This window comes from Kogia breviceps, chromosome 8 (assembly GCF_026419965.1).
Source record: "Kogia breviceps isolate mKogBre1 chromosome 8, mKogBre1 haplotype 1, whole genome shotgun sequence".
Classification (NCBI taxonomy): domain Eukaryota; kingdom Metazoa; phylum Chordata; class Mammalia; order Artiodactyla; family Physeteridae; genus Kogia; species Kogia breviceps.
In genome coordinates, this window is record NC_081317.1 from 12,083,915 (window position 1) to 12,110,468 (window position 26,554).

General features: G+C 42.0%; 3 protein-coding genes and 1 pseudogene across 13 annotated transcripts in view; 3 read left to right on the top strand and 1 right to left on the bottom strand.

Annotated features, from left to right (window-relative positions):
- Window positions 1–782: 782 nt before the first annotated feature.
- ZBTB26 (zinc finger and BTB domain containing 26) lies at window positions 783–13,084 on the top strand. 3 transcript variants are annotated; one of them, XM_059073113.2, is made up of 3 exons: window positions 801–858; window positions 6,658–6,706; window positions 9,705–13,084. In XM_059073113.2, exon 3 carries the CDS (start codon window positions 9,715–9,717, stop codon window positions 11,038–11,040), a length of 1,326 nt encoding a protein of 441 aa, XP_058929096.1. In that variant the 5' UTR covers window positions 801–858; window positions 6,658–6,706; window positions 9,705–9,714; the 3' UTR covers window positions 11,041–13,084. The 3 variants fall into 3 exon arrangements, with proteins under 3 accessions (XP_058929094.2, XP_066896868.1, XP_058929096.1); XM_059073111.2 differs by lacking the exon at window positions 6,658–6,706 and having other exon boundaries at window positions 783–858; XM_067040767.1 differs by lacking the exon at window positions 6,658–6,706 and having other exon boundaries at window positions 789–854.
- On the top strand, window positions 795–18,844 carry ZBTB6 (zinc finger and BTB domain containing 6). 6 transcript variants are annotated; one of them, XM_059073118.2, is made up of 3 exons: window positions 795–858; window positions 15,139–15,695; window positions 16,338–18,844. In XM_059073118.2, exon 3 carries the CDS (start codon window positions 16,347–16,349, stop codon window positions 17,616–17,618), a length of 1,272 nt encoding a protein of 423 aa, XP_058929101.1. In that variant the 5' UTR covers window positions 795–858; window positions 15,139–15,695; window positions 16,338–16,346; the 3' UTR covers window positions 17,619–18,844. The 6 variants fall into 6 exon arrangements, with proteins under 6 accessions (XP_058929101.1, XP_066896869.1, XP_066896870.1 ...); XM_067040768.1 differs by having other exon boundaries at window positions 15,139–15,593; XM_067040769.1 differs by having other exon boundaries at window positions 15,139–15,578.
- A 1,475-nt stretch (window positions 18,845–20,319) lies between these two features.
- On the bottom strand, window positions 20,320–21,634 carry LOC131761894 (liprin-alpha-1 pseudogene; annotated as a pseudogene).
- A 3,349-nt stretch (window positions 21,635–24,983) lies between these two features.
- RC3H2 (ring finger and CCCH-type domains 2) overlaps window positions 24,984–26,554 on the top strand; it is a 47,281-nt gene continuing 45,710 nt past the window's right edge. For 2 of the 4 annotated variants that reach the window (XM_059073018.2, XM_059073021.2), the window contains exon 1: window positions 24,984–25,250. The gene's annotated coding sequence lies outside the window, so the exon portion shown is untranslated. The remainder of the gene's footprint in view (window positions 25,251–26,554) is intronic. The other 2 variants (XM_067040784.1, XM_059073019.2) reach the window with 1 other exon arrangement.

The window sequence follows — 26,554 nt, forward strand, 5'->3', positions numbered from 1 at the left end:
TCATGTTTTACCACAATATCCTCCCTCTCCACCCCCTAAAAAGGAGGAGAAGCCAGAGAGCCATTGGACTGGCAAGATGGAAAAGGGCTCTAGAATGGTACTGAAGTTTACTGGTGGGCAGGACTGCGTGGATGATGCCATTCACCAACACAAGGACTACAGGAGATAAGAAGCAGGTCTGCGGATGTACTTGAGTTCAAAGGTACATTAACACTGGGCAACCAGTTGGAGATGTCTTCTAGGCAGCTGACCCTGGAGCTCAAGAGAGCTGTCTGGTCTGGCGAAAGAGATCTGTGAATAGTCAGCACGTTGTAGGTAACGCAGAATGCAGATCCCTGGGAAACACCAACATCCAAAAAGCGAGGAGGTAAACTTCCCTCCCTCCACTTTCTGGGCCCAACGCGGCGAGTCCACAACCCTAGGCGGGAGGGGCTTACCAACACTGTAAGTGCGGCGGCACCCTTCAGGCCCACGCAGGCAGCAGACAGCCGACGCGCAGCCAGAGAGGAGCGGCTGAGAAGGAGCGAAGCGCGCGAGGCCTGAGGCCCAAACGCTAGGGAGCCGCGGCACCCGCACCTCGGCTCACGGGCGGAGATGCTCGCAGGAGTCTGGGGCACGCGTTTTGCACCCCGCCCACAGCAACGAAAGTCCCTCTCCGAGCCCGCCGCCCTCCCAGCCTTCCGATTGGCGGAGAGGACCATAGGACCTGGAAGTTGTCTTTGTCCGGCGAGGGCTGCCCTTCCGGTTCCGTTGGGTCCCCCTTTGGCTCGGGTTCCCCGCCCCTCCCCCTTCCCGGAGCCCCGAGGGGCCGGAGCTCCTGGCGGTGCCGGATCCTGACGGTGGCCTTCCCCTGGGTCTGTAAGTGCGGAGGCGGCCGGAGCGCCGGGTAGGGGTACGAGGTCTCTCAAAATGGAGCCCCCTTGGGGCCCTGGATTGGCCGGGACCTGCCCTGGGATGGGGGCCGAGGGGCTGGCCTAGGCCCGGGGGGACTTATGGAGCCCTAGGCCCGGCCCATGCTGTGCCCCGCCCCTTTCCCTTCCCAGCGTCTGGAGTGGGGAGCGTAAGGATGCCCCCAGGGACCTCCTCCTGGGACCCCAGCCGAGGGCCCAGCAGTTTGCTTGAACGCCCGACTCTGGCATCTTGTGGGAAGTGCCAGATCTGGGCCATGGCAAGGCCTCAGGGCCAGCCCGCGAGAATCATTATGAGTGCTAAGCTAGGTTACCCTTTTGCCACTGGCAACAGCACCTTTATATTTCTGGCGCTATGTCAGGCACTGGGAATTCGTAAGATATTGTTCCAAGTTTCAGGGTCAAGTTTGGGAGCCAGATAAAAACAAATGAGTGCTCCTGCGATGTATGAATCAGTCATATATGTATGAACTGTTCAAGGGGCAGTTGCTGGGGAGGCTGAAGAAAGAAAGTGACTTCTCAATTTTATTTGTTGGAGAGGATAAGGTGGAGAAGGGCTTTTCCTACAGGAGGAACAGTTGCAATGCTGTGAAGGAATGACTGAGCATAACTTGTGTGGGAAGAGGAGGAGGGGGGCGCGGGGCTCTTGTGCAGAGGATGAGATATGAGGCTGGGAAAGTAGACCGAGGTCCAGATAGTGAAGGTTTAATCCTAAAGGAGGTGGGTACTTTTTGAAGAATTTTGAGCAGGAGACTGGTATAGTCGGATTTGCACTGTAGAAAACCATCTTGTTCTGGAGGTCAGCCTATAGGATAGGAATTTCTATAAACTGATTCTGGACTGTTTAGCTAAAGTCTAGATGCTCTCATTGGAGATTCTTTTGAAGGAGTAGTGGGATCCGTCTAGTGAGAAGTAATGAAATCCTGAAATGGAGTTATGACAGTGTTATTGGAAAGAAGGCAGGTAATGCTGTAGTGAATGCTGTAAAGACTCCATAATAAATTGGATGTTGAGGGTGAAAGAAGTATCAAAGTTGAGACTTAGGTTTTAGGCCTGTGGTGTTTGAAGAATGTTAATGCCATTATCAACAATAAAACCATAAGCCTAGTGTGGAGGACAAATTCATTTTGGGGATATGTCGACTTGAAGGCCTAGTGAGATAGCCACATGGAGCTGTCCAGTATAGAGTTGGAAATGCAAATCTGCAGCTCAACCTAAATGCTGTGGCTAGAGGTAAAGGTTTGAATCATCTTAGAGCATAGAGGTGGAAGCCATGGGAATAGCTGGCATCAGGAAGGGGTTATTGAGAAAGAAGGGAATATTGGGGGGAAATGGTTGCATTTACAAAGCAAAAAGAAGAGTTAGAACTAATAGTAGTTGGTGTAGTAGCAGAAACAGAAGTAGATGATAAAATATAAGAAGTAGATGATAAATATAAGGGTTCCAGCAACCAAGAAGACTCAGAAATCAAGAGAAGAGAATGCTGAGAAGGGTCCACTGGGACAGTTGATGCAGAGCATTAGGAGAATGAGGGGGAAAAAAGATGGCATTTCTTTATCAAGAGATCATGAGTGACCTTTTACAAAGCTATTTTAATAGAGTGATGAGGTGATAATATATGAAATAATGCAGACCTCAAGTGGTTTGGTGTCAAATGAGAATGAAAAAAAGGCCACATATGAAGGATTTCACCAAAAAAAAATTGACAGGCTTTATTTACTTACTTACCTAGCATTTGCTTATAGAGCACAGTTCCAGGCACTATTCTAAGTTCTTTTAAAAATTAACTTAGTTTTTAAAATGAATTTACTCTAAAATTAATTTAATTTCCCATAACAACCCTATGAAGTAATATTCTTTGACAGGTAGGAAAACTGAAAAACAGAAGTGGTTAAGTAGCTTGCCCAAGGTCACACAGCTAGTAAGTGGTGGAGCAGGGTTTGAGTCTAGGAAATATTGTTTTACCCACTGCACTAAGCAGTGATTGAATATGGGAGTCAAAAGAATGGGAAAAATTTAAGCAAAGATAGACTCAATTAATTAGAAAATGGAGAGGCTTGGAAGGAGATCCAGATTGAGAAGAAGGTAAGTAATGGATTTATGTTTGTGTTATGTATTTGTTTTTTATTTCTTTTCTTCTGTCTTAGATTCTCTTCCAGTCTGTGCCATTTTAGGTCAATTTCATTCACAGTTAGGTCAGTTTATGTCATGCTTTCCTCTATTACTTATTATCTATAATCAGGTCTCCTCTTCAGCTTCAGAGCTGTATCCAGCTAGCTAATGGATCTTCTTCTTAATGTCATGCAGGCTCCTCTGGTTAAACATTTTAACACCTGAGGGGATGGTCATCCCCTCCAATACTCCCTAGCTTATTGAATGACACTCTGTCAAAGATACCCAGTTTCTCAAACCAAATATCTTGGAGTCATCTTGACCTTTCATCTCTTGTTTCCCATCTTGGTCATCAAGTCCATCAGTTCTTTGTTTGAAATATCTCTAGGATCTGTTTCCTCTCTCCATCCATATTATTTCCGCTCAGTATCCATATTATTCAGGCCCTCATTATTTCTATCTTGATCTGTTAAAGTAATAGCATACTAACAGGTTTTCTTGCTTCCACGCCTACTGTTCTGAGAGCCACTCTCCATAAGCTTTTATTTTTGACTTATTGAGTTTTAGCCAGTGTAAGAGTTTAGATATCATGCATTTCAAGTGATAGAGTAGTAGCCTAGGGCATGTATTTTTGATTAGCTTGAATTGAGGTTAAGTTTGGTTAAGATTAGCCATGAGCATGGAGAGTTAGGAATTTTTTAAATAGAGAAGGTAATAAAACATTGAGAAACCAAGACCAGCTTTCTGAGGAAGTAAGCATTAAGAAAACAGCAGGGCTTCCCTGGTGGCGCAGTGGTTGAGAGCCCGCCTGCCGATGCAGGGGACGTGGGTTTGTGCCCCGGTCTGGGAAGATCCCACATGCCGCGGAGCGGCTGGGCCCGTGAGCCATGGCCGCTGAGCCTGCGCGTCCGGAGCCTGTGCTCCGCAACGGGAGAGGCCACAGCGGTGAGAGGCCCGTGTACCGCAAAAAAAAGAAAAAAGAAAGAAAACAGCAAAAAGTCAAGGACTAAGCTTTGAAGAATATACTTACCTTTACACGATTTAGTGAACCCTTGAGGAACAGATCAGCAAAAGAATGGTGGAAAACTGAGGCCAGTAGTTAAGTCACTTGCCCACTTCTGTACAACAGTTTAAGAAGAATGAACTAGGTCTATTTATTCAATATAAATAACCCTCAAAAGCAATAAATTAAAAAAGAAAGTTGCAAAACAATATATATATAGTTTATAAGTAAGAAACCTAATTTTATTTTTTATTTTCTGTGGCTAGAAGTGTTGTTATATAGAAGTGTTGTTTTAAAAATGGAGGGGAGGGAGAGTCATTAGGGAAGAAACTTAGAACCAACTGAGAACTGAGTGGAAGGAGGCTAAGAAAGGGGACTTTTACTTTACCTATATTAAAAAAATTTTCCAAGAAGGGTATATTTCTGTAATCTTACAGTAAAACAAAAGAGTGAGACCTTGGAGAATGCAGTGGAATGAAAGTTACCCAAAAGAAGAAAATGTTTGAGTTTTATAGAGAGAAAAGCTGTAGTTTATTACAACCTCTTTGAAAAATGGCATATGGTGTTAATGAAAGACGAAGAAAGATTTCCAAGTAGCTGTGAGTGCTAAGTTGAAAGATAAAGGCACTTTTATGAGGTAGATGAGGAAACAGACTGACATACAGCTTTGGAGTTTATTATACAGCATAGAAAAGTTTTCCTTATCAGTATTATTAGAGGCATTTTAGATAAGAAACATGGATATTTTTGCACTGCCCATCGCACGGCAGTGAACATTGTTGAACATAGAATATTCACTGATCCTTTCTGGTCACTCCTGTTTGAACAAAGGGAAATTTTCAAATCAGCTGGAACATTTGTTATGGAAATGATTATGGAAGAATTGTGTAAATATAAATAGAGAATGATCTTAAGTGAGACTATTCCTATTTCATTGATATTTGAGAAATGGGTCATTAAAACTTGCTGAGAGAACCTCAGCAGTATTTAGACTTAATCAGAGTAACCTAGACAACAGATGATAAGGACCTGAACCATGCCAATGGTAGTAAGAATATAGAGAGAGAATTTGGAAATCATTCTGAGGAAAGAATCAACAGAATGTGGAGACCAAGTCTCTATTCTACCTGATCAGATCTTTACTTTCTTTAAGTTACTAGAAGGTCTGCTATAATCTAGAATTATGTGAGAGATTTTTATGACAATTATCAATAATTGCTGTTATACTTATAAATTAACTATAGTTGGGGAGTCTGAAAATCAAATATATTCATAATTTTATTAAGTTTTGTTTGTAAATGCCATTAAGTTTCATTCTACAAAGATAAATACACAGTATATGTATAGTTGATTCACTTTGTTATAAAGCAGAAACTAACACACCATTGTAAAGCAATTATACTCCAGTAAAGATGTTAAAAAAAAAAAGATAAATACACAAAAGATAGAAAAATAGTATAAAGTTAAAATAAGTGAGAAAGGAAAGTAAGACAAGGATAATACATAAATGCTTTACTATTAAAGTCCTCTAGACTTGACACAAATTTGGCTTTAAGTTGTACTTTTTGTTCTTAAACATAAAATTTGGGCTTCCCTGGTGGCGCAGTGGTTGAGAGTCCGCCTGCCGATGCGGGGGACGCGGGTTCGTGCCCGGGTCCGGGAAGATCCCACATGCCGCGGAGCGGCTGGGCCCGTGAGCCATGGCCGCTGAGCCTGCGCGTCCGGAGCGTGTGCTCCGCAATGGGAGAGGCCGCAGCAGTGAGGGGCCCGCGTACCACAAAAAAATAAATAAATAAATAAAACTTTTATTGAAGCATAACTAAATACACAAAAGCATATCAATCATAAGTGTACACCTGAATGGATATGAGCAGGGAGATCTGAACAGTTACACAGTTAACAGCCATAAGATAAAATTTCAGCTAGCCTATTTCATACATGAATTTTGGCATCATGCAGCTTGGGCACAAGTTCTACCTCTAATATTTAATACTTTCCACCTCTCTTAAATTGAGCAAGTTATTTATGTTCACCAAGCTTGGCTTTCCTCATAGGCAAAGTGGAGATGATAATAATACCTACCTCATAGAGATTTTGAGGATTAAATGGGTCAACTTGGGTAAAGCACTTAGCACTATACCTGGTACTCAGCAAGGATTCAGTAAAGATTAGCTATCATTTTTCTTATTTTTAAATAAAATTAAACCAGTTCATATGAAACAAGTGTTCCTTTTTATTTTGACATTTTAGAAATTTTGTTTAAAATTTGGTTTTATGTTGTTAAAACTATTTTTTGGAAACAAACCCTAGAAAGACATTTTCCCCAGGGCACTCAAAAGAGGGTATCATGATAATATAGAGCATCTCTACCATAGCTCAATAATAATTTCATAGGGAACATTAAGAGTTAATTATGGTTTTTGTTGAATAAACTGCGTAAAAAATAACAGTTGGTCCTTGCCCTCAAATAACTAACAGTCTGTTGGAAAGAGAGACTAGTGACAAGAAACTATTAAAGGATAAACTGTGTGGCCTGGAAATAAGAGTTTATCAAAGGGAGACAATACAGTGGGCTGAGACATTAAGGAAAACTTCTTAAATAGAATAATTTTTCCTCATATTCTTGGACTACAGCAGACAAATCAAGCACTTTCCTGAGATACCTGTTTGACTGCTTCTGTTGGTAAGTTTCTTGAGACTGATGAATAGGAAGTAAATGAAATTGTACTCCAACTCCTGTCTTTGGAACTTCAAGGAACAATCCCTGAGGATAGTTGTCTAAAGCATTGCAAGTACTGTCATATTATAGATGGAAGCAATTAATGTTCATTTTTCAGTGTGAGTAGGAAAATACTGACCTGTCAGTAAATGTAGGACAAGCTAAACCTCTAAGAAAGAATGCCCCTTTTGTTTGGCCACTTGAACAGCAGTCATTTATATAATTTCTGGTTATAAATTGGGACAGTCACTGCTTCCAGATCAAATATATTAAGCTACTGTAATTGCTAAAACTGACCAGAGATAGATAATACAGTTGTGCCACTTTGTTTACTGATATAGTCCCTGTGTCTCCTAGATTTTTCCTTTTCATTTGATATTCACCACCTTTTCTGTGGTGCTGAATTTGCTTCTCTACATCCCTCCTCTCATCTTCATTGTGATTTTTCATTATCTGTACACTCAGAGTGCCATACAAAGGGAAAGCTTATAATTTATGTATAAATATATTTTAATATATCTGTGCCATACCAGTTCCCCCTCCTAAATCTCACCTCTTTCAATGACATTTTAATTCAGCTGAAATCCTAAGTTTAAAACCTTTACACGTTACTTTTTTTCATTTTCTATCTCCAGTTACCAAGTTTTTTGAAATATCTTTTTGTTATTTTTCCTTGCTCCTTATTCCCATTTTCATTCCTTTCTAGGCTCTCATGGCCTCAGACCTGCAATGCTTATACAGACACTGCATTGATCTTCCTAACAGCAGTTCTTGCTTACTACTGTCAAATGAATCGCATAGGTTCAACAAATGCAAACTGAGCACCTGCCGTGTGTTTAGTACAATATCAGGTGATGGGAATACACACCAGTTTGAACAGAAGAGGGTTTGGCCAGTAATGTGGCCGCATTAAGTAGAATTTGAAGCCAGAGGAGAGAGTGTTTTGCCCTAGAAGATTCAGGTTCCCAGCATTAGCTCCATTGAATAGGGTGGAGATTCTTCTCTCTAATGCCATGTAGCTTGCAGTTTTGGGGAAAGGAACAAGTATTGGTATCCTGAGTGTTATGTTAGAAATACTTTTAGTTATAGGTCCAGTAGAGACAACTGTTCTAATCTAAGGGGTTAGGGAAGGGTCTTGAGAGGAAATAAAGGAGTCAGAATTGGCTAGGAATAGTGTTACGGACTAAAGAAATAACTACTAAGGTTTGGAGTCAGTAGAGTGCTGTCATGAACCAGGCACTGAGCAATATGAGTGAGACCTAGATTCTGCCTTTACGAGCTGGTGTTCTATGAGCCTTTGTAATTCAGTGTTCTAGAAGATAAAATTATAAAGATTGGGCTTCAGGGCCAGATGTTGCTAGGAACAGCTGGTTGTCTCGTGATTCCCAACTGCGGAGTTGATGGATACATAAAGTTCAAGGGGAATTTATTGATGCACTGAGGTTGTAGAGCTGCTTCTCAGGGGTAGACCTGATATACCAACTGATCTCACCGAAGACTGCTATATAGACTGGTGGATTGTCATTGTAAAATTAATAAATGTGTTGACATGGCTAACTCATCCTTCCCTTTAGAGTGACACATGGGAAGCCAAGTTATCAGAAAATCGTTTGAAGAGTATGAAATCAGAACATGGGGACTTTCTCCAAAGGAATTGCTTCATAAAGGGACAAATACACAGAGTTTTGGCAAAGACACCTTCTCCATGGTTGAATGGTTTATGCCAATGTTTACCTTAACTATTCTTAAATGTACTTGATCAGTTTATATTCAAGAGGTTAGTCTTCATCCAGGAGACAATGGGAGGTCACAGAAGGATTTTAGGCAGGAGTTGGATATAATAATCAGACCTGTGTTTTTGAAAGAGGACGTGTGATGGTGTAGAAGTTGGATTAGAGGTAATAGAAGCTGGAACGAAGGAACATTTGTGAATCAGTTCTAATAGTCTGGTTGATGAGTAATGATGGATAAATAAGGATAAGGAAGAAAGAATAGAATCTAGTAAGGATTAACTAGATCCACCTTACTCCTACTCAGATTCCCACCAAGTGACTCATCTTGTTTTTCTATGTCAAATATTTACTTCATATATCAAGAAATGTTTCTTAAGAAAGAGTTTAGGTTTGTCCAAAATGCACAGGATAAAGACCTGTGCCTTTGACACTGTCTAAAAGTTGTCCCTTTAGGCATGTGACTTTCATTTTATTGCAGAAATACTTGTATGAGTAAATTCACATCAGTTTAAACAGAAGAGGGTTTACCCAAGAATGGGGCAAGCAGTGTCACTGCAGTAAAATACAAAGCGAAGGAAAAGAGTGTTTTGTCTTCGAAGAAGCAGGTTCACAGTATCATGCAAAATAAAGTAGTTATTTCATTATTACTAGTTGGGATGTTTTAGGTAGTTCTTGAAACCTGATAGAATTATCATTTGAGAAGCAAAAACAATGCCCTTGGAATAACTCAAGCACTGTTCTTATATTAAGCATCTTAAAAAGTTGAATAGGGGCTTCCCTGGTGGCGCAGTGGTTGAGAGTCTGCCTGCCGATGCAGGGGACACGGGTTCGTGCCCCGGTCCGGGAGGATCCCACGTGCCGCGGAGCAAGCGGCTGGGCCCGTGAGCCATGGCCGCTGAGCCTGCGCGTCCGGAGCCTGTGCTCCGCAATGGGAGAGGTCACAACAGTGAGAGGCCCGCGTACCGCAAAAAAAAAGTTGAATGAATACCAAGCTGTTTACACGGATACAAGTCCACTCCTTAGGTGCAATTGACACTTGATGTTGGTAAGGAGTAATTTTTAACAGCCTTTGAAAGCAGTTATACTAGCTTCCTCTTTCAAGGAAAACTTTATTCAGATACATATAAACAGGTATGACCACACAAATTTGTTTTTGGAAGGAAAATCCAGGTTTTCTTAATTGTTTGTATTTTCTTAAATTCATCCTTTTTAACATTTCTGTTCTTTAGGTCTGCCAAAATGTCTGAAAGATCAGATCTCCTTCACTTCAAGTTTGAAAATTATGGAGATTCAATGTTACAAAAAATGAACAAATTAAGAGAAGAGAATAAATTTTGTGATGTTACAGTTCTCATAGATGATATTGAGGTACAGGGGCATAAAATTGTGTTTGCTGCAGGTTCCCCCTTCTTAAGAGACCAATTTTTACTGAACGATTCCAGAGAGGTGAAAATCTCCATATTACAGAGTTCCGAAGTGGGGAGACAATTGCTCTTATCCTGTTACAGTGGTGTGCTGGAATTCCCTGAGATGGAACTGGTAAATTACTTGACGGCTGCGAGTTTTCTTCAGATGAGCCACATTGTAGAACGGTGCACACAGGCCTTGTGGAAGTTTATAAAGCCAAAACAACCAATGGATAGTAAAGAGGGATGTGAACCGCAGAGTGCTTCTCCCCAGTCAAAAGAACATCAGGGAGATGCCAGAGGCTCCCCAAAGCAGGACTCACCTTGTATCCATCCATCTGAAGACAGTATGGATATGGAGGACAGTGATATTCAGATTGTTAAGGTAGAATCTATTGGGGATGTATCAGAGGTTAGAAGTAAAAAAGATCAGAACCAGTTTATTTCTTCTGAACCCACTGCTTTACATTCATCAGAGCCCCAGCACTCCCTGATAAATTCAACTGTGGAAAACAGAGTAAGTGAAATAGAACAAAACCACCTCCACAATTATGCCCTGTCTTACACAGGCAGTGATAACATCATCATGGCCTCAAAAGATGTCTTTGGGCCTAATATTCGAGGTGTAGACAAAGGCCTACAGTGGCATCACCAATGCCCAAAGTGTACCAGGGTGTTTCGTCACCTGGAGAACTACGCCAACCATTTAAAAATGCACAAACTCTTTATGTGTCTACTCTGCGGCAAGACTTTTACTCAGAAAGGCAACCTTCATCGACACATGCGTGTGCATGCCGGCATTAAACCTTTCCAGTGTAAAATCTGTGGGAAAACCTTTTCTCAGAAGTGTTCCTTACAGGATCATCTTAACCTTCACAGTGGAGATAAGCCCCATAAGTGTAACTATTGTGACATGGTTTTTGCACATAAGCCAGTTTTGAGGAAACACCTTAAACAGCTGCATGGCAAAAACAGCTTTGATAATGCCAATGAAAGAAATGTGCAAGACCTCACAGTGGACTTTGATTCTTTTGCATGTACAACAGTCACAGACTCTAAAGGGTGTCAGCCACAGCCTGATGCGACACAGGTCCTGGATGCAGGTAAACTGGCCCAAGCTGTCCTGAACTTAAGGAATGATAGTACTTGTGTGAATTGAGTAGGGCCTTTATGCTCCTAACTAGAACTGACTGCAAACAATGGCAAGTCTGAGTCTTTTTAGGAGTGATTTTGCGAATTTGACTTCTCCAAAGCCTCTGTGCTCTGGAAGTCATAGGGGTGAGTCAAAGCACTAATAGACCAGGCAACTTGCCACTTGGAGTGGTCTTGCCTTCCTTTTGCCCTTTCCCATGTTCTGTTTTGAATTATTTATCCTGTGATGTCTGTTTTCCTTTCCCAAGGAGTATTCCACCTGTCTACCTAACATTGACTTATGTCTTAGACTGACACTGTTTTAGACTTTTCACAGGGCACATTCTGAAGGTACCAACAAGTTAATAATATCACCTCCAATCCACTAATAGATGCTATGCTAAGAGAAGCGAATAATATTTTTCATTGGCAGAAAATAAGCTGAGATATAAGGAGATATTGCTGTTGGCCTGAATATGTGATAGAATTTGTAGTTGCCTTGCCTACTGATAATTCATCTATGTCTGATAAATGAATGAATCTGCTTCCTACAATTTGTACTTGTCTTGGAGCTGGCTATAAAGTATTTTAGATGATTCTGTACTCTTTTCAACAGTATATGGCCCAACTTCACATCATTGAAGTTCACATAGACCAGAGTACAATATTTTTAGCAACACCTGCAGACAGATAGTTAGGAATCAGCATGGGGAGCGTAACCAACAAAGGATAGTAGTACAGTTGTACAACAGTACTTATTTGGGACGTCTTCCCCAAAAAGAAGCCAAATGTTTATAATTAATCTCTAACTTACTTGGTGATGCTTTTGAAGTCAGGATTGCTCCAGGCACATTTAAAGTGTGCTAACACATAATGGTCTCTCTAAAATGGGGCTATCTGTAGTCATTCTCTAGGCTTTGTCTTAGAAGTTAGCCATCAGTAAGGTGAGTTTGGCCTTCAGAGTTTTGTCCAGTGTATTGTAATAGTCTCTGAATTCTCATTTCCTTGTGTACCTTAACTTCTAAAATGGATGAAAAAAGTGGGTCACAGGAGCAATCAGGTTTTTGCATTTAGATATTCCTATAAAGGTACATAGTCCCACCTTGTCACCTCTGATAGATCACTAATACAAAGTTGATTTTCCATTATGGAAAAACAAAACAACTGTTTTTCCTAAAGCACATGTTATAGTTCAGAAATAAAATTTTGAGTCTTATTAGCTTCTGACCCATGAGTTAGATTTAGGTAATAGGAGTGTTGGAGTCCATAGAGAATCTTAAGAGATCATTTAGTCCACCTCTCTTTTTTTAAGTTGGGATATCCAAAGCCCAAAGAGGTGGCCTGGCCAAGGTTAGCCAAAGTAGATAAGTAACTAAATATGAGCTACCGTCTCCTCACTTCTCACTGTCCCTTGGCTTAAAAAGATTTAGTACATGATCAAGAATACCTTAATAAAAAGTTCCTAGTTTTTGCTTCCCCTCTGTGAATCACTGTTTGCTTTCTGAGACATCCTGGACTTTGCAAATAAAATATCACAGAAGGATTTATTTTTGTAAGTTAATTATTTTTTGGTTAGGATGAATATTACATTTTTCCTAAGCAAGTGACTGATTTGCTAGGTGTTGATTAGGAAGGGCAAGGACAAGTAAGAATAATGTGAGAAGGATCCAAATGGAAACTGATTTTGTCTTGAAACAGTGTTTATTTAGTTTCCATCAGGATTTTCTGTTTTTGTTTCTGAGCTATGAGAGTCCATGTACAGATAAACCAAAAATTAGTTTTAACTTGAGTAGTCAGAGGGAGTTCTTAAAGTTGTTATAATTTGATGCATTTATATGTGAATCTGATTTGAAGTATAATTTCTACCTTTTGTTAAAAGATTTTAAATGAGAATAAAATTGAGTGATAAGACTAACAGGTATCTATGCCTAATGTCACTCATTATATGGTCTAATGATGCTGCCTAGCATTCTGGTTTTTATATGATCCAGCCAAAGAGTACCAATTCTATGCAACAGTGAGACACTAACATGTTAACCAATGTTTCACTATTTTCTCTGAACATCATTTTATCACAGGGAAATTTCAAGTTGGAGTGCTTCCTCTGCTTACATTCATGTCCTGTTTTTGTTACTGGTTTGAAGACTAAAAGGCATGGGTTCAAATAAGATTGGTCTCTTTGGTTGGAGACTATTCCTGGATTCATTCAGACATTCAAGAGACATTTATTGAACACCTACTATTGCCAGGCACTATGCTAGATACTGAGGATATGAAGGTAAGATTGCTATGGTCCCTGCCCTCACAGAGCTTACAGTCTCATGTAGTCTTAGTGAGATAAGGTGTCAATTTGGTTTTATCCTAGGAAGAATAAAGAAAACTGCCTTGCTTTCTTTGATCACTTTAAATTAGCATCTTGATGGTTTTATATCACTAAATCTTCTAGTTCTCACCTTTTTCAACTGCAAACTACTGACATGGTTTACAGTGTCTCCCATTTCTTGGCTGGAGAGGTGTTCTGTTTCTGTGAGACATTTTCTTAATTTTGGTGGTACTTGACTTTTCTCTTTCTTTGTTTATACATGTTTCTTAGATTGTATTGCAAAGTGGTCAAGTTACTGATATCAAATATGTTTTACAGGGGAAGATGACTTTCAAAACTAGTCGTATTCTTGTAGAGGAGGAAGATTTTTTAAAACCTTAGACATTCAGCATTTGTATTTTATGGATCCCCAGGATAACTAAAAAGGAGAGAGGGCTCTCTTTACCATAGTTTGGTTTTAAAAAAATTACTGTGTCACAGTTATTTATTTATTATTTAATTTTAAAGGCAAACTCCAAACTGAAGTGGCTCTGAGGTAAATCAGATGTAGTTTTAATTTGTTTTAGTTTCTTTATTAGAAGGTCTATAAATGGAGGGTGACCAGTGTCACTTCTTCTAAGATATTATCCTAAACAAACAACCCAGAACATTTATTTCAGCTGGTGAATAGCTGTTCTAATCTGTTGTATGTTAGACATACTGTGAACTACCTCTTCACTTATTATGGGGAAGTTTCCTTAATAAAAGTTTGACAATTAAAGCTCTGGTGTCAGTGGTTTATTTTCTCTCTCCCCTCCTGCTTCCCTTTACAATTGCTTGAATTTGAATACAGGAATGCTTTCTTCACTCCTATTCTTGAAAAGACATTAATCAAGCACGCTGAGCTTGGCTTCAGAAGCAAATCTGGGCTAACCAGAAATTGTTACTAGGGTCTGTTACTTCCTCCTGTGCTATTGACTGAGGGGTTGGAGCAACTGCTTTTAAGAATTAGCTGAGACATTCCTTCATTTGGCAAATCCTTGATGCCTACTAAGTTCTAGACTTCGGGAATGCAAGGAGCAGTAAGTCACTGTCCTAAATACCTCTGCCTAGGTGGGACACAGATTTCAATACAGGTACGATAATTGCCGTCATTAAGGCAGCCAAAGGGTTTACTGGTTCCCAATTGGGAGCCAAGTAATTCACGGGCAGTTCAGGATGGCTTCAGGGATGATGTGATTTATGAACGATGGATGGATGGGATTTTGAGGGATGAGTGGTAGGAGGGATAGGGCATGTTGGAGGAAACAGCCGGGCCAACGGTTGAGATAGAAGGCCTGGGTTTGCCAAGGACGTGAGAGGGGTAGGGGCCTGGGGAGGAAGCGATAGGTTGAGCGGTGAGGTGGGATCCAGATCCTGATGGGGCATTAGGTAGGCAATCTCGAATACTGATCCCGATGGCACTCTCCTCTCCTTACCTCCGCCACCTTTTAAATTGTATATTTCAGGGTAAGGAGAGGACCTGGCCCCTAATAATCCGGGAGGGCCTCCCAGGGGTCCCGGTTCTGGGTACTCTGACAGACGTGCTGTACTCCATCTTCACAACCCGTCTGCTATTCGGATGTTGAGGAGAGCTCACGGAGGGAGCCGGCTTGAGTACCGAAAGTGGGGCAGGAGAGATGGGACTTGCCAGAATTCGGGGGCTTTCCTGTTATTCCAGGCGTGGGGGGAGTAAGGGAGACTGTCTCAGGATGTCCTTCCGGGACACCCAGCGGGCCCCAGTAAAGAATGAAGCTAGTTGACACCGGATGTGTTTCCTCCCAGGCTGACCCCACCTTCCGGCCTGGGCCGCCGCTGCAGCGGAAAGCTCGGCTCTGGTTTCTGAGTCGGTGAGTGAGCGCGTGGGAAACTCCGGCAGTTGGGGAAGCCGGAGGAGGAGGCGGCGGAGGAGGAGGGCAGCAGCGAGGCGCAGCCCGGGAGTGGCTGGAGGGGTGCTGCAGGCACCTGGCCGTCAGGACCTTGCCCCTGGCAGGCTTGGCTCGGGAAGACCTATGTGGCGAGCTGGAGGATCTTCCAGGCCAACTGGGGTCCGGATTCAGTTCAACAGATATTCCCGAAGCTGCCCCTGCGCTCGCTGCAGGAACTCAAATGAACCAGGCTCCTTTTCGTGGTGTTCTGAGAGCAGCTGACTCTGTCCGGGAGACGGGTGGTTAAATCTTACTTGATTTGAGCCTTCAGCCAAATCGCTAGCTGAAAGCGCGAATGTAACATGTGCAAAGGTGTGATTGGGTCTTCTTGTCTGGCCAGTGGTGAAAATCTAAATATCAAAGAAGCTTCAGTGTAAATATCAAAGAAGCTTCAGTGTAAAAGATAGAGGAAAGGTAAAGCCATAACGTTGGTGAAGGCCAAATAATGAAAGATCTTGTATTTGCTAAGAAGGTTAGGCTGTCCTGGAGGTAGAGGAGAGCAATGGAGGATTTAAAGCAGAAGAGTAAAATAGAATTTTTTTTTTAAGTTTTAAAAGGTGTTAATCAGGTGGCACTTAGGAGGGTAGTTTGGAATGTAGGAGAGTGTGGTATCAAGAAGACTGCATTGGTCCAGGTGAACAGAAGGAAGACCTGCAGTAGTGATGAGGAGTAGGAAGTCTGGAGATCACATTAAGGTTTCTAATTTGGGAAACTGAGTTAAGTCCACTTAGTAGTGCGCATTAACAATGTCCTTGACCATAAGGGACATACAGTTTAGTCAAGGAGAAAAACATAGAGACTGTTGAGTACATCTCAACATCATAATTTCTGTAACAAAAGTATGAAAAATGTACCACAAGATCATAGAGAAATGCGTTTTATTTTTCTGGGTCTTGAGATGGTTATATAGGGGTTCACTCTTAGCGCCCAGATTAGAATTTGACTTGTCTTTTACCCAGTTTAGGTTTAGGATTTTTTGATTGTTTGTTTTTACTATCACAGCGTAGGAAAGCATCCCCGATCCTTATATCAATGTTTATGTTTTATTTTGCTTAGATTGTGACCATGGCTGCTGAGTCTGATGTTCTGCACTTCCAGTTTGAACAGCAAGGAGATGTAGTCTTGCAGAAAATGAATCTCTTGAGACAGCAGAATTTATTTTGTGATGTGTCAATTTATATTAATGACACTGAGTTCCAGGGGCACAAGGTGATTTTAGCTGCTTGCTCCACTTTTATGAGAGATCAATTTTTACTCACGCAGTCAAAACATGTCAGAATCACCATCTTGCAGAGTGCAGAAGTTGGCAGAAAATTGTTGCTCTCTTGCTACACTGGGGCACTTGAAGTTAAAAGGAAAGAGCTTTTGAAATACTTGACTGCTGCTAGTTACCTTCAGATGGTTCACATTGTGGAAAAGTGCACAGAAGCTTTGTCAAAATATCTGGAAATTGATCTTTCTATGAAAAATAACAATCAACATGCTGACCTGTGTCAATCCTCTGATCCAGATGTTAAGAATGAAGAAGAAAGTTCCGATAAAGACTGTGAGATCATTGAAATTTCAGAGGATAGTCCTGTAAACATAGATTTCCATGTTAAAGAAGAAAGCAATGCTTTACAGTCTGCAGTAGAGAGCTTGACATCAGAAAGAAAGGAAATGAAGTCACCGGAGCTGTCTTCAGTAGACATAGGTTTTAAAGACAATGAAATTCGTATCCTCCATGTGGAATCTATCAGTACTGGGGATGTAGAAAATGAGAAGTTTTCACAGCCTTGTACCTCTTCAAAAGCAAGCATGTATTTCTCGGAAACACAGCATTCACTGATCAATTCTACAGTTGAGAGCAGAGTGGCAGAAGTTCCTGGGAATCAAGATCAGGGCTTATTTTGTGAGAATACTGAAGGAAGTCATGGTACAGTGAATGAGATTCAGAATCTAGAGGATGCTTTTTCCCTGAGGCACCAGTGCCCCCGGTGCCCTCGGGGGTTTCTTCACGTTGAAAACTATCTGCGCCACCTTAAGATGCATAAACTGTTCTTGTGCTTACAGTGTGGGAAAACATTTACACAAAAGAAAAATCTCAACCGGCACATTCGAGGGCACATGGGCATACGGCCCTTTCAGTGTACTGTATGCCTGAAGACATTTACTGCTAAAAGCACACTTCAAGACCACTTGAACATACACAGTGGGGATCGGCCATACAAATGCCACTGTTGTGACATGGATTTCAAGCACAAATCTGCTCTCAAAAAGCACTTAACCTCTGTCCATGGCAGAAGCAGTGGTGAAAAACTACCCAGGCATGATATGGAAAGGCAAAATCAACTATAATTAGAATCACACCTTGCTATGTAAGCCTTACATCATTCTGTTAGGCAAGTCTTTCTATAGAAATGCAGCATTTGTAATATTGCGTTTCCAACCCTATCATTGGGTCTTATTTTTGGTCTACCTACACAAGTTATTCTTTCTGAACTTGTACTACCAGTTCCAAAGTGTGGGAGACATGTTAAAGCTGAGAGGATGCTGTCTCATCTCATACATTATATATAAGTCCCAGTGGTTTACCTAGAGAAATAGTGTTCCTCTTAAATATTCTTGCTTCTAGTGACAGAGGATCCAGCATTATTTCCAGATTCTGATTTTGAGTCTCTAGATAATTGATATAAGTGTAAAATCCAACCATACCATAACGTCAATAAATTAGGATAATGGAAAGAGAAAATAAATTTTAAAACATACTATTACCCATTATTAGTGATTTTAAAAACGGGACTAGTGAATTTTTTTTTTAATCAACTCTATTGGATTCTAAACTAAACACCAAGGTATCTATTGTTTTAAACCATAAAGGAACACAATTCAAATTCATTTGGAAGTAGCAGACTTTCCTTATACATAAGCTAATATTCCTTGCAATAATATTTCATGAGTTGTTAGTATGCATATTTTAGAAACGATTAATTGGGCCCAGGTTTCTTGATTTTATTTAATACGGTTACATTTAATAATTTTGTGGCCAGTAAAATTATACCATTGGCATGAAGCTCTAAGATATTTTTTCTGTTTCCTTTTTGAAATTTATTTTATTTTATTTGTTGGTTAACGTACAGTAAAATTGACCTTTGTTTTTGGTGTACAGTTCTATGAATTTTTACATATGTACAGATTTATGCGACCACCACTGCAATTAGGATACAGAACATTCCATCACCCTCCAAAACTCCTTTATGCTTCTCCTTTGTAGTCAGCTCCTCATCCTAGCACTAAACCCAGGCAACCGTTCTCCATCACTATAATTTTGCCTTTTCTGAAATATCATAAATGGAACCTTATAGTATGTTCCTCTTTATAAAAAAAAAAAAATTATTTATTTCTTTTGGCTGCACTGGGTCTTAGTTGCAGCACACGGGATCTTTTAGTTGCGGCATGGGGACTTCTTGGTTGCAGCATGCATGTGGGATCTAGTTCCCTGACCAGGGATCGAACCCAGGCCCCTTGCATTGGGAGCACGGAGTCTTACCCACTGGACTACCAGGGAAATCCATAGTATGTTCCCTTTTTTTTTTTTTTTTTGCAGTATGCGGGCCTCTCACTGTCGTGGCCTCTCCCGTTGCGGAGCACAGGCTCCGCGGCCATGGCTCACGGGCTTAGTTGCTCCGCGGCATGTGGGATCTTCCCGGACCAGGGCACGAACCCGTGTCTCCTGCATCGGCAGGCGGATTCTCAACCACTGCGCCACCAGGGAAGCCCAGTATGTTCCCTTTTGATATGCTTCTTTCACTCAGCATAATGCCTTTGAGACTCATCCATGTTGCTGTGTGTGTCAGTAGTTCATTCCTTTTTTTATCTTGAATTGGCAATATAAGTTTCCTGTCACTAGATGAGCAGTTTAAATATGGGTAGCTATTAGTAGTCTTAATAACTTTTTTCATTTACATTAATGCAATTTTTATAACCCTCCCTAGAGTTTTCTTTTTTCATTTTTCCTAAAGTGTTCTATTTGCCTTTTCCCCCTCAGTTTTATGAGATGTACTTGACATACATCACTTACATATATTGAAATATTTAGTGCAATAAATTTAGTAAGGATCCATCATCTCATAGAGATACAATAAAAAGAGCAAAAAACCATTTTATTTTTCTTTTTATGAGGATATTGACTGAAAAAAATGCACAATGCGGGAGTTGCTGTAAGGACACTAAAGATTAAGTGGTCATGGAGGTAGAAGGGGCAGAGGATCCATCACACCCCACTGCACCCTCTGGACTTCCTGTTAGGTGAGAATTATAAACCTCCTACTTCTTTTAGTCACTGTTTTCCAGTCGCTCATAAATAAAAATTGTCTGCACAGGGAGCACTAGGGCCAGGGCAGGGGAGGGTGCTTCCCTGTACCATTAAAATGCTCATTTTAAGTTCCTCTCTTGAACAGGTCTAAGATAAAAGTGTACAGTTCTGTGGACCACTTATGTCTGAAAGTAAGATGTTTCCTCCTAATAAGTTGAAAACGATTTTAATAAAAAGTTGTTTTTGCCAGCAGGTTTCTCACATGTCCTGCTCATGAGGCTCAAGCAATTCAGTGGTTGGGAACTTGGGTCTCCAAGTGGTCGCTGTCGGGCAGTGGTTGGATATGGGATCATTTGTTTTTTTGGAAGTTTACGATTTTTTTCAGCCTGTCCTCCCAATTTGCTGAGTCCCAAGGCATCTTGAGATGAGTTTTCTGTCTCTGCATTACCACCTTGTCATCACGATTCCTTGCCAAGATGTCCAGGTCGGCCCTTTTCTTTCTTGTCAGACAAGCGGCCGATAGAGGACTTGATGACCTTCTTCCTGGGGGCTTTGGGCAGCGAGTCCTGGCTGCTGTTAGTACTGCTGGGGTTGTTCACGGGGCCATCCTGCAAATCTTTTGAGTTGTGCATATCCCTGGTGTCTTCGGGGCTGGCTGTGTGCAGCGCCCCCTTGTGCATCCGGTCCAGCCGAAGGGACAGCGGGGAGGAGGGGGCTGAGGTTCCACATTTTATGGTCATCTTGTCATCTTGTACCGCTTCTCGGGAAGCTAGTGGCCTGGAAGTCTGCACGCAGCGCTGGCAGCCGGCCTTTCTGGGGGTGCAGCCACACCACGCTGCTGCTGAAGGAGTCTGCGGGCCCATCTGCCATGGGGAACCTGACATCTGGGATGCTGCCCAAGTGGGGTCGGCCTTGGTGATGGAGCTCCTCTCAGCCTTGTCTGGTCCAGTTCAGCTCTCAGGGCTTCCAGGTTTAGTCTTAGCTGATCCTTACCATGTTGCATTTCTTCTAACTGTGTTTTTGCATTCTCAACTTCTAGTAGGAGAGACTTCTTCTCTGCTAGAGTAGCTGTTCTCTCTTTAAGATGAAGCTGAAGCCTCTTGTTAGATTCTGAAAGAAGCTTGTCAACAGTGTCCGATAAACATTTATTATGTTCTTCATTCATTTTCTCTCTGCCTCGCCTTGGAGAGTGCAGCCACACTCTGGGCTAGCTCCGCCTCCACCTTGGGGAGCACCTCTGCTATCTGCAGGGTCTGCTGCAGCTTCTGCTGTGCCAGCTGCAGGCGTTCTTGCAACTGGCAGTTTTTAGCCTCAGTTTCACGGACATCTCGTTTCAATTTCGTGTTCATTTCCTCAGATTTAATGAGGTCTTCTCTGGGCGTGTTCAGATCTTCCTCCAGCTGTGTCACGTGAGTAGAGAGGGCTGCCAGGCGCTCCTTCATCTGGCTCCGCCCTCTTGACTGCTTGTCTCTGATTTCCCCAGATCTTCATCAGAAGATCTCCACAGAGATCAGGTTCCTATAGGTCTCCACAATCACGTCCCTGTACAAGGCCCTCTGAGCAGGGTCCAGGTATTACCACTCCTCCTGAGTGAATTTTATGGCCACATCCTCAAAGGTCAACCGTTCCTGAGAAAGAGCGATCCCAGACTCCCGTTCTTTCCTCTTCCAGGCTTCTTCCTGAGGCTGTTGAAGCCAATCTTGAAAGTTTCAAAGATACTGTTTAGGGCTTCCTTGGTGGCGCAGTGGTTGAGAGTCCGCCTGCCGATGCAGGGGACACGGGTTCGTGCCCCGGTCCGGGAAGATCCCACATGCCGCGGAGCGGCTGGGCCCGTGAGCCGTGGCCGCTGAGCCTGTCTGTCCGGAGCCTGTGCTCCGCAACGGGAGAGACCACAACAGTGAGAGGCCCGCGTACCGCAAAAAAAAAAAAAAAAAAGATACTGTTTAATGCTTGGAATCAGCATACCCTCTTCCTGTGCCACAACCATGCACACATGGGCGACCTCACTACGTGGAATAGACTGCGGCCCACAGTCACAGGAGGGATTCCGCACAGTCATCTTCCATACAGAGACCGACAGGCGAGGTTTCCCACACTTTCCTTCAGATCACGCTTGCCCAGGAGTTCCCTGGTGGCCTAGTGGTTAGGATTCTGGGCTCTCGCTGCTGTGGCCTAGGTTCAGTCCCTGGTCAGGGAACTGAGATCCTGCAGGCAAAGAAACTTTCCAATATATGAGAAGAGAAGAAGAATGCACTCAGGCCTGGAATAAATCTGACGAGTAATGGCCACATCCGGATTTACTTGGGGCAGAGGTCTGGGTGCTGGGATTTTAGATCCCTAGAGAGTTCCACACCAACAGGAAGGGTAGCAGGGTACCGCACAGCACAAATTTACACTAGAAAGAAGCCCTCCCTAGAGTTGTATTCTGTATTTCCAGAAATGTGCCAGAAGCAAAACCATGACTGTGTGGTTATTTAACTGAGAGCAATATTTCAAATTGAGTTATGAGCCATTGCTCTCCAATATCCCTGTCCACATATAACACAAAACTTTTTGTTGTTGTAACAAGATTAAAATATAGTGCAGGGCAAATCATATTTTCTAAAACACAGGAACTATTTGTAAAGAAGCCTGACTGGATACATCTTATCTCAAGATGTTCTGTTCCTCCTCTACTCATCTCAACTTTATTTAGAATTTCTGCTATGTTTAGGGTCTGTGGAAGCCCTTCCACATTTTAAAATGTAATATACTTTGTACCATTTAATGAATTTTTGTGATGAATCACATGTTGATTGTTATAAATGTTAAATATCTTTTTTGTGATACTTCTGTGAATAATATGTTCTTTATAGATTTTTAACTCTGGGAGAGATTTTAAGTAATCCAGCTCTCGTATTAGATAAGAAAAACAACTTCATAATTCCCAGGTCACTAGTTAGTGACATTGGGTAGGTCACCTCTCCTTGAGCTTTTCTTAAATTTATATGTAAAATAACAACTTTGATCTTGATAACTTGTAAGATCATTTCCAGGTCTTAAATTCTATGATTTTGTATTTAAATCTTGCTGAGTTTCTAAGAACAGAGGGAAAAGCAAGTGAGGAGAGTTTTGTGTCTTTATGAATGTTGCTATTTAGTACTCCATTGGAGACAGAACTTTTCTAAATTAAAGTGTGTTTCTTCCACTGGAGAATTTGATAGCACAGCGCTCAATTTTCTTTCCCATTTGACCTATGATTGGCCATTTGTAGGCATGAGAACATTTCCCTTTCAGAAATAGTTTGTGATTGAAGTACTTTTCTTATTTTTTCTTCCTAGGATGAAATTTTGTGGGGGAGGGATGGAGATGGGAGGGGAGAGTAAAAGAATAGTAATAAACTGTTTTTTTATAGAAATTGGTATCTATCTTTGATGTTTGAAAAAATTATGGTTGTACTATGTTTATGTTTTATGTGTGCCTTGTAAGATTTTCGTGAAATTTTTTGTAAGCACTTTGAGATTTTTGCTTAGGGGGAAGGGGTGTTTTGTGAAAGTGATGGTTGTTATTTATTATTATTTATTCCTGCTTGGTAGCACAGAGGGATCTCAAATCATTCCTAGGAGAGTGTCTGTTTGCATGATGTGTCTAAACAATTTCAGGAAAATGAAATCTTTTTTAAAATGCAGGTATGGCAAAGTAAAGTGTTGAATTTATTCACTGAAAACATTCACTTTTAGTTCTTTGTGTTTCTGATATGATGGGGAAAATATGCAGCATGTTTTGGTTCAGCCTCTTCATTTACTGGATTTATGTATAAAGGATCTTGGAAAGACAGTTGTTACTTTGGTGTAAGAGAAAATCCTTGCTATTTTTCTCTGGATGTAACTATCCTATATGTTTACATAAGAAATAATAAAGTGGAGATGGGAATGGAGAGCTTTGTCTTTTGTCTAATCTGTGAATTTTAAAGGAAACTATTTTTCCTGGCTATTCATTTAATCATTCATTCAACAAATATTTACAGAGTCCTTACAATATATACCTGTATTAGAAGTTAGGTAGACAGACAAAAATCCCTACTCTCAAGAAACTTGTGTTGTACTGGAGCGAGACAGACAGTAAGCAGGTGAAACCAATGTACTGTCAGATCTTGAAAACGGAGTTGGAGAAAATAAAGCAGGGAGGGAAGGAGAATTGGAATTGAAGTTTTAAATGTGATCAGGTCACCTTTGAGAAATCTTATCACCTTATCACATACCACTGTCCAGTGGAATGGAAAAAAGATATGTATATATTCATCACTAGTTGAATGGAAAACAATGAACCAAATGAATCATTGTTGGGAACCTTTCTATTCGGTTGGCATATATTTCATAAAGAGAAGTGACTGAAAGGGATAAAAATGCATGTAAGAAAATCTTTGATGTGGCCAATGAATATATTTTTTTAAAACACTGATGTTTTCCTGCCATCTGGGTAGTAATAACCGTATGTATATATATATTTAAACTCATTATAGTTTATAAACTACTTTTCCATATGTCTTCTAATTTGTGGTGGGTTTACTTCCATAAACGCTTTTGTTGGACATCCGGTTTCACATTGGAAAGTGACTTGAGTTTAATAAAATTCATGGCCATTTTCTTAACCTGTGTTTTTCAGTATTTCATCAGTAACAGAGTACATAGTATCTGCCTTTTAGGATTATTTTGATGAGCATGTAAAACAAAATAGTAAAATTAAAAATTTTATTACGTAACTCAGGACCTGGCACGTAATATAGTCCACTAATGTATTTCCCCGATCCCTATTCCCAGCCTGCTTCTTCATTTATAAAAACAATAAATTCTACCTTGCAGTTTACTATGAAAAGAAATCCTTCAACAAATATTTATTGAGATATTGACGCCAGAATTTGTGATTGAATTTTTATCCCTGCCAGCTTCTGAGGAGCCCAGAATTCTCTCTTTAACAAAGAGATAAGGCGTTAGTGCCAGGCAAACGAATTTTTTTTTTAATAAAATAGGGAGATTGCTTGGCCCCTATGTGGAGAGACTGAGGGATCCTGTCAGCATTTAATTATGGGAGAGTGAGTACAATATAATACAGATGCCTCAGATTATGCTCAATCCATACCACGCCTTCCACAGTGGGAGTCAGACACTGGCTCAAATCGGTGTCTAGGAGATTGGCTAGAGGCGCATATGAATGCACAGGGAGTTTCCCATCAAGCCCTTCGGCTTGCCCAAGCCTCCTAACAGCACCTCCCACAGTGCTCCAGAGCTCCCTAGTCACGTGAAGGGGTGGTTCTGTAGACCCGAAGAAAACTGATGCGCAGTCCAGGGGGCGGGGGCTACTACGCTTCCCTTCCACCTCCCCAACTCCCGGTCAGGCGTGATCTCGCGTGAGGTGGGGAGTATCTTCTCGCGAGAAGTAGGTCGGGATCCCTCCAGGTCCGCCTCCTTGGTGAGGAGGAGGAGAAGGAGAAGGAGGCGGAGGCGGAGGGAGGAGGAAGCCCCGTCGCGGCCTCCGCCGCCGCCAACGGGGCTGTCCCTGTACCTCCCGATGGAGTTTGAGGCCGTGAAGCCGCCGCCGAGCTCTGCCCCGGCGAGACGAGGCGCTTCCGTCGCCGAGCCGCGCGGTCGCGGGGCTCCCGGGAGCGGCCCTTAGCGACCCCGCCCGGTCCCCCTCAGGTAGGGCGGGGGCGGGCACGATGCGGCTCGGGGCCAGCCTGGGTCCCAGGTCCCCGGCGGTCGGGCGGGTGACCGATCTCAGCCCGGGGTCTGTGCGTTGTCGTCGCCGGTGCCCCGAGGGTAGGGAACCGAGGGCCGCACCTGACACCCGGACCGGGCCCGGAGTCTCGGGCCGGAGGAGGCCCCTCGCCCCGGTAGGGCTTTTTCAGTACCAAGCGCCCGGCGCTAATGGCCACCTCCGCTCGACACCGGCCGAGGGGACGCTTCTGCCCCTAATGAACCCGTGCAAGCAAAGACCAGGCTTTCCTCCTCCTTTTCTACACCAGTTAGTAAGAGTGGGGTTGGAGGAGGTCCTCGAAACCAAGTCCTCTCCTGGCTTTTCGGCTTTCTGCCCTGGGGCTTCCCGAGATCCTAAAGCAGGAATGGTGGAGGCGATCTGAGTGGTAAATAGGGACCCCGGCTAAACAATGCCCTGGGAGGGCTTAACCTCCTGGGAGGGAGAGGGCCGGACCAGAGGGGTTGCACAGTGGTTGTGACGGAGCAATGGCGTTGAAACAGCCAGGGAATTCTGCTATGGTTTTCTTTCCCTCCTTCATTTTTCCATCTTGGGGAAACCTCTTAAGGAGGCTCTTCCACCATCTTAGAAGAATGGTAGAAAGCATCTTTGTTTCTCAGAAGCAGCTCTACTTTTCTCTGTTCTTAGCTTTCAGGAAGGAAGAAGATGGGGGTAGCTGTCATTTCCATCCTTGGAATCACAGAACAGTTTAAGATACCGGCAAATAGAACCTTGACATCAAAATCGCCTCAAGTAATCACTGACATAAAGTAGATCTAATTTCATGATTCCCACCCTCTTCTTTTTTTAAAAAAAAAAACCAAAACTACCTAGTTCCCTTTTAATTCCTACTCTCCCCTTAGCTAGGCCACTTCTTTTTAATTCCTACCCTAACCCTAACCTGTGTTAAAATGACTTTGTATCCCAAATAAAATGCTTAAGTAATCTTTTTTCTATTTTTGTATTAGTCAAACTTTTAAGTTCCAATAGGAACTTTTGATTAACTTGAGAAAGTTAATGTTGCTACACTCAATTGATATAATTATACCTAAAAGCAAAGAAAGAAGTATTTTAGTTAGCTTTCTGCAGCCTGTTTATAGTTAAACATAAAAATTTAGTTGTGGCTTCTCGAAACATTAAGAAGACTTCATGGATTCTTTTATCTGTCTAAAAAGCTATACCACTGTTCTAACATAACATCCCTTTCTTATGTTTTTTACTTCCACGTTCAGTTCTTGAAGAAATCGAG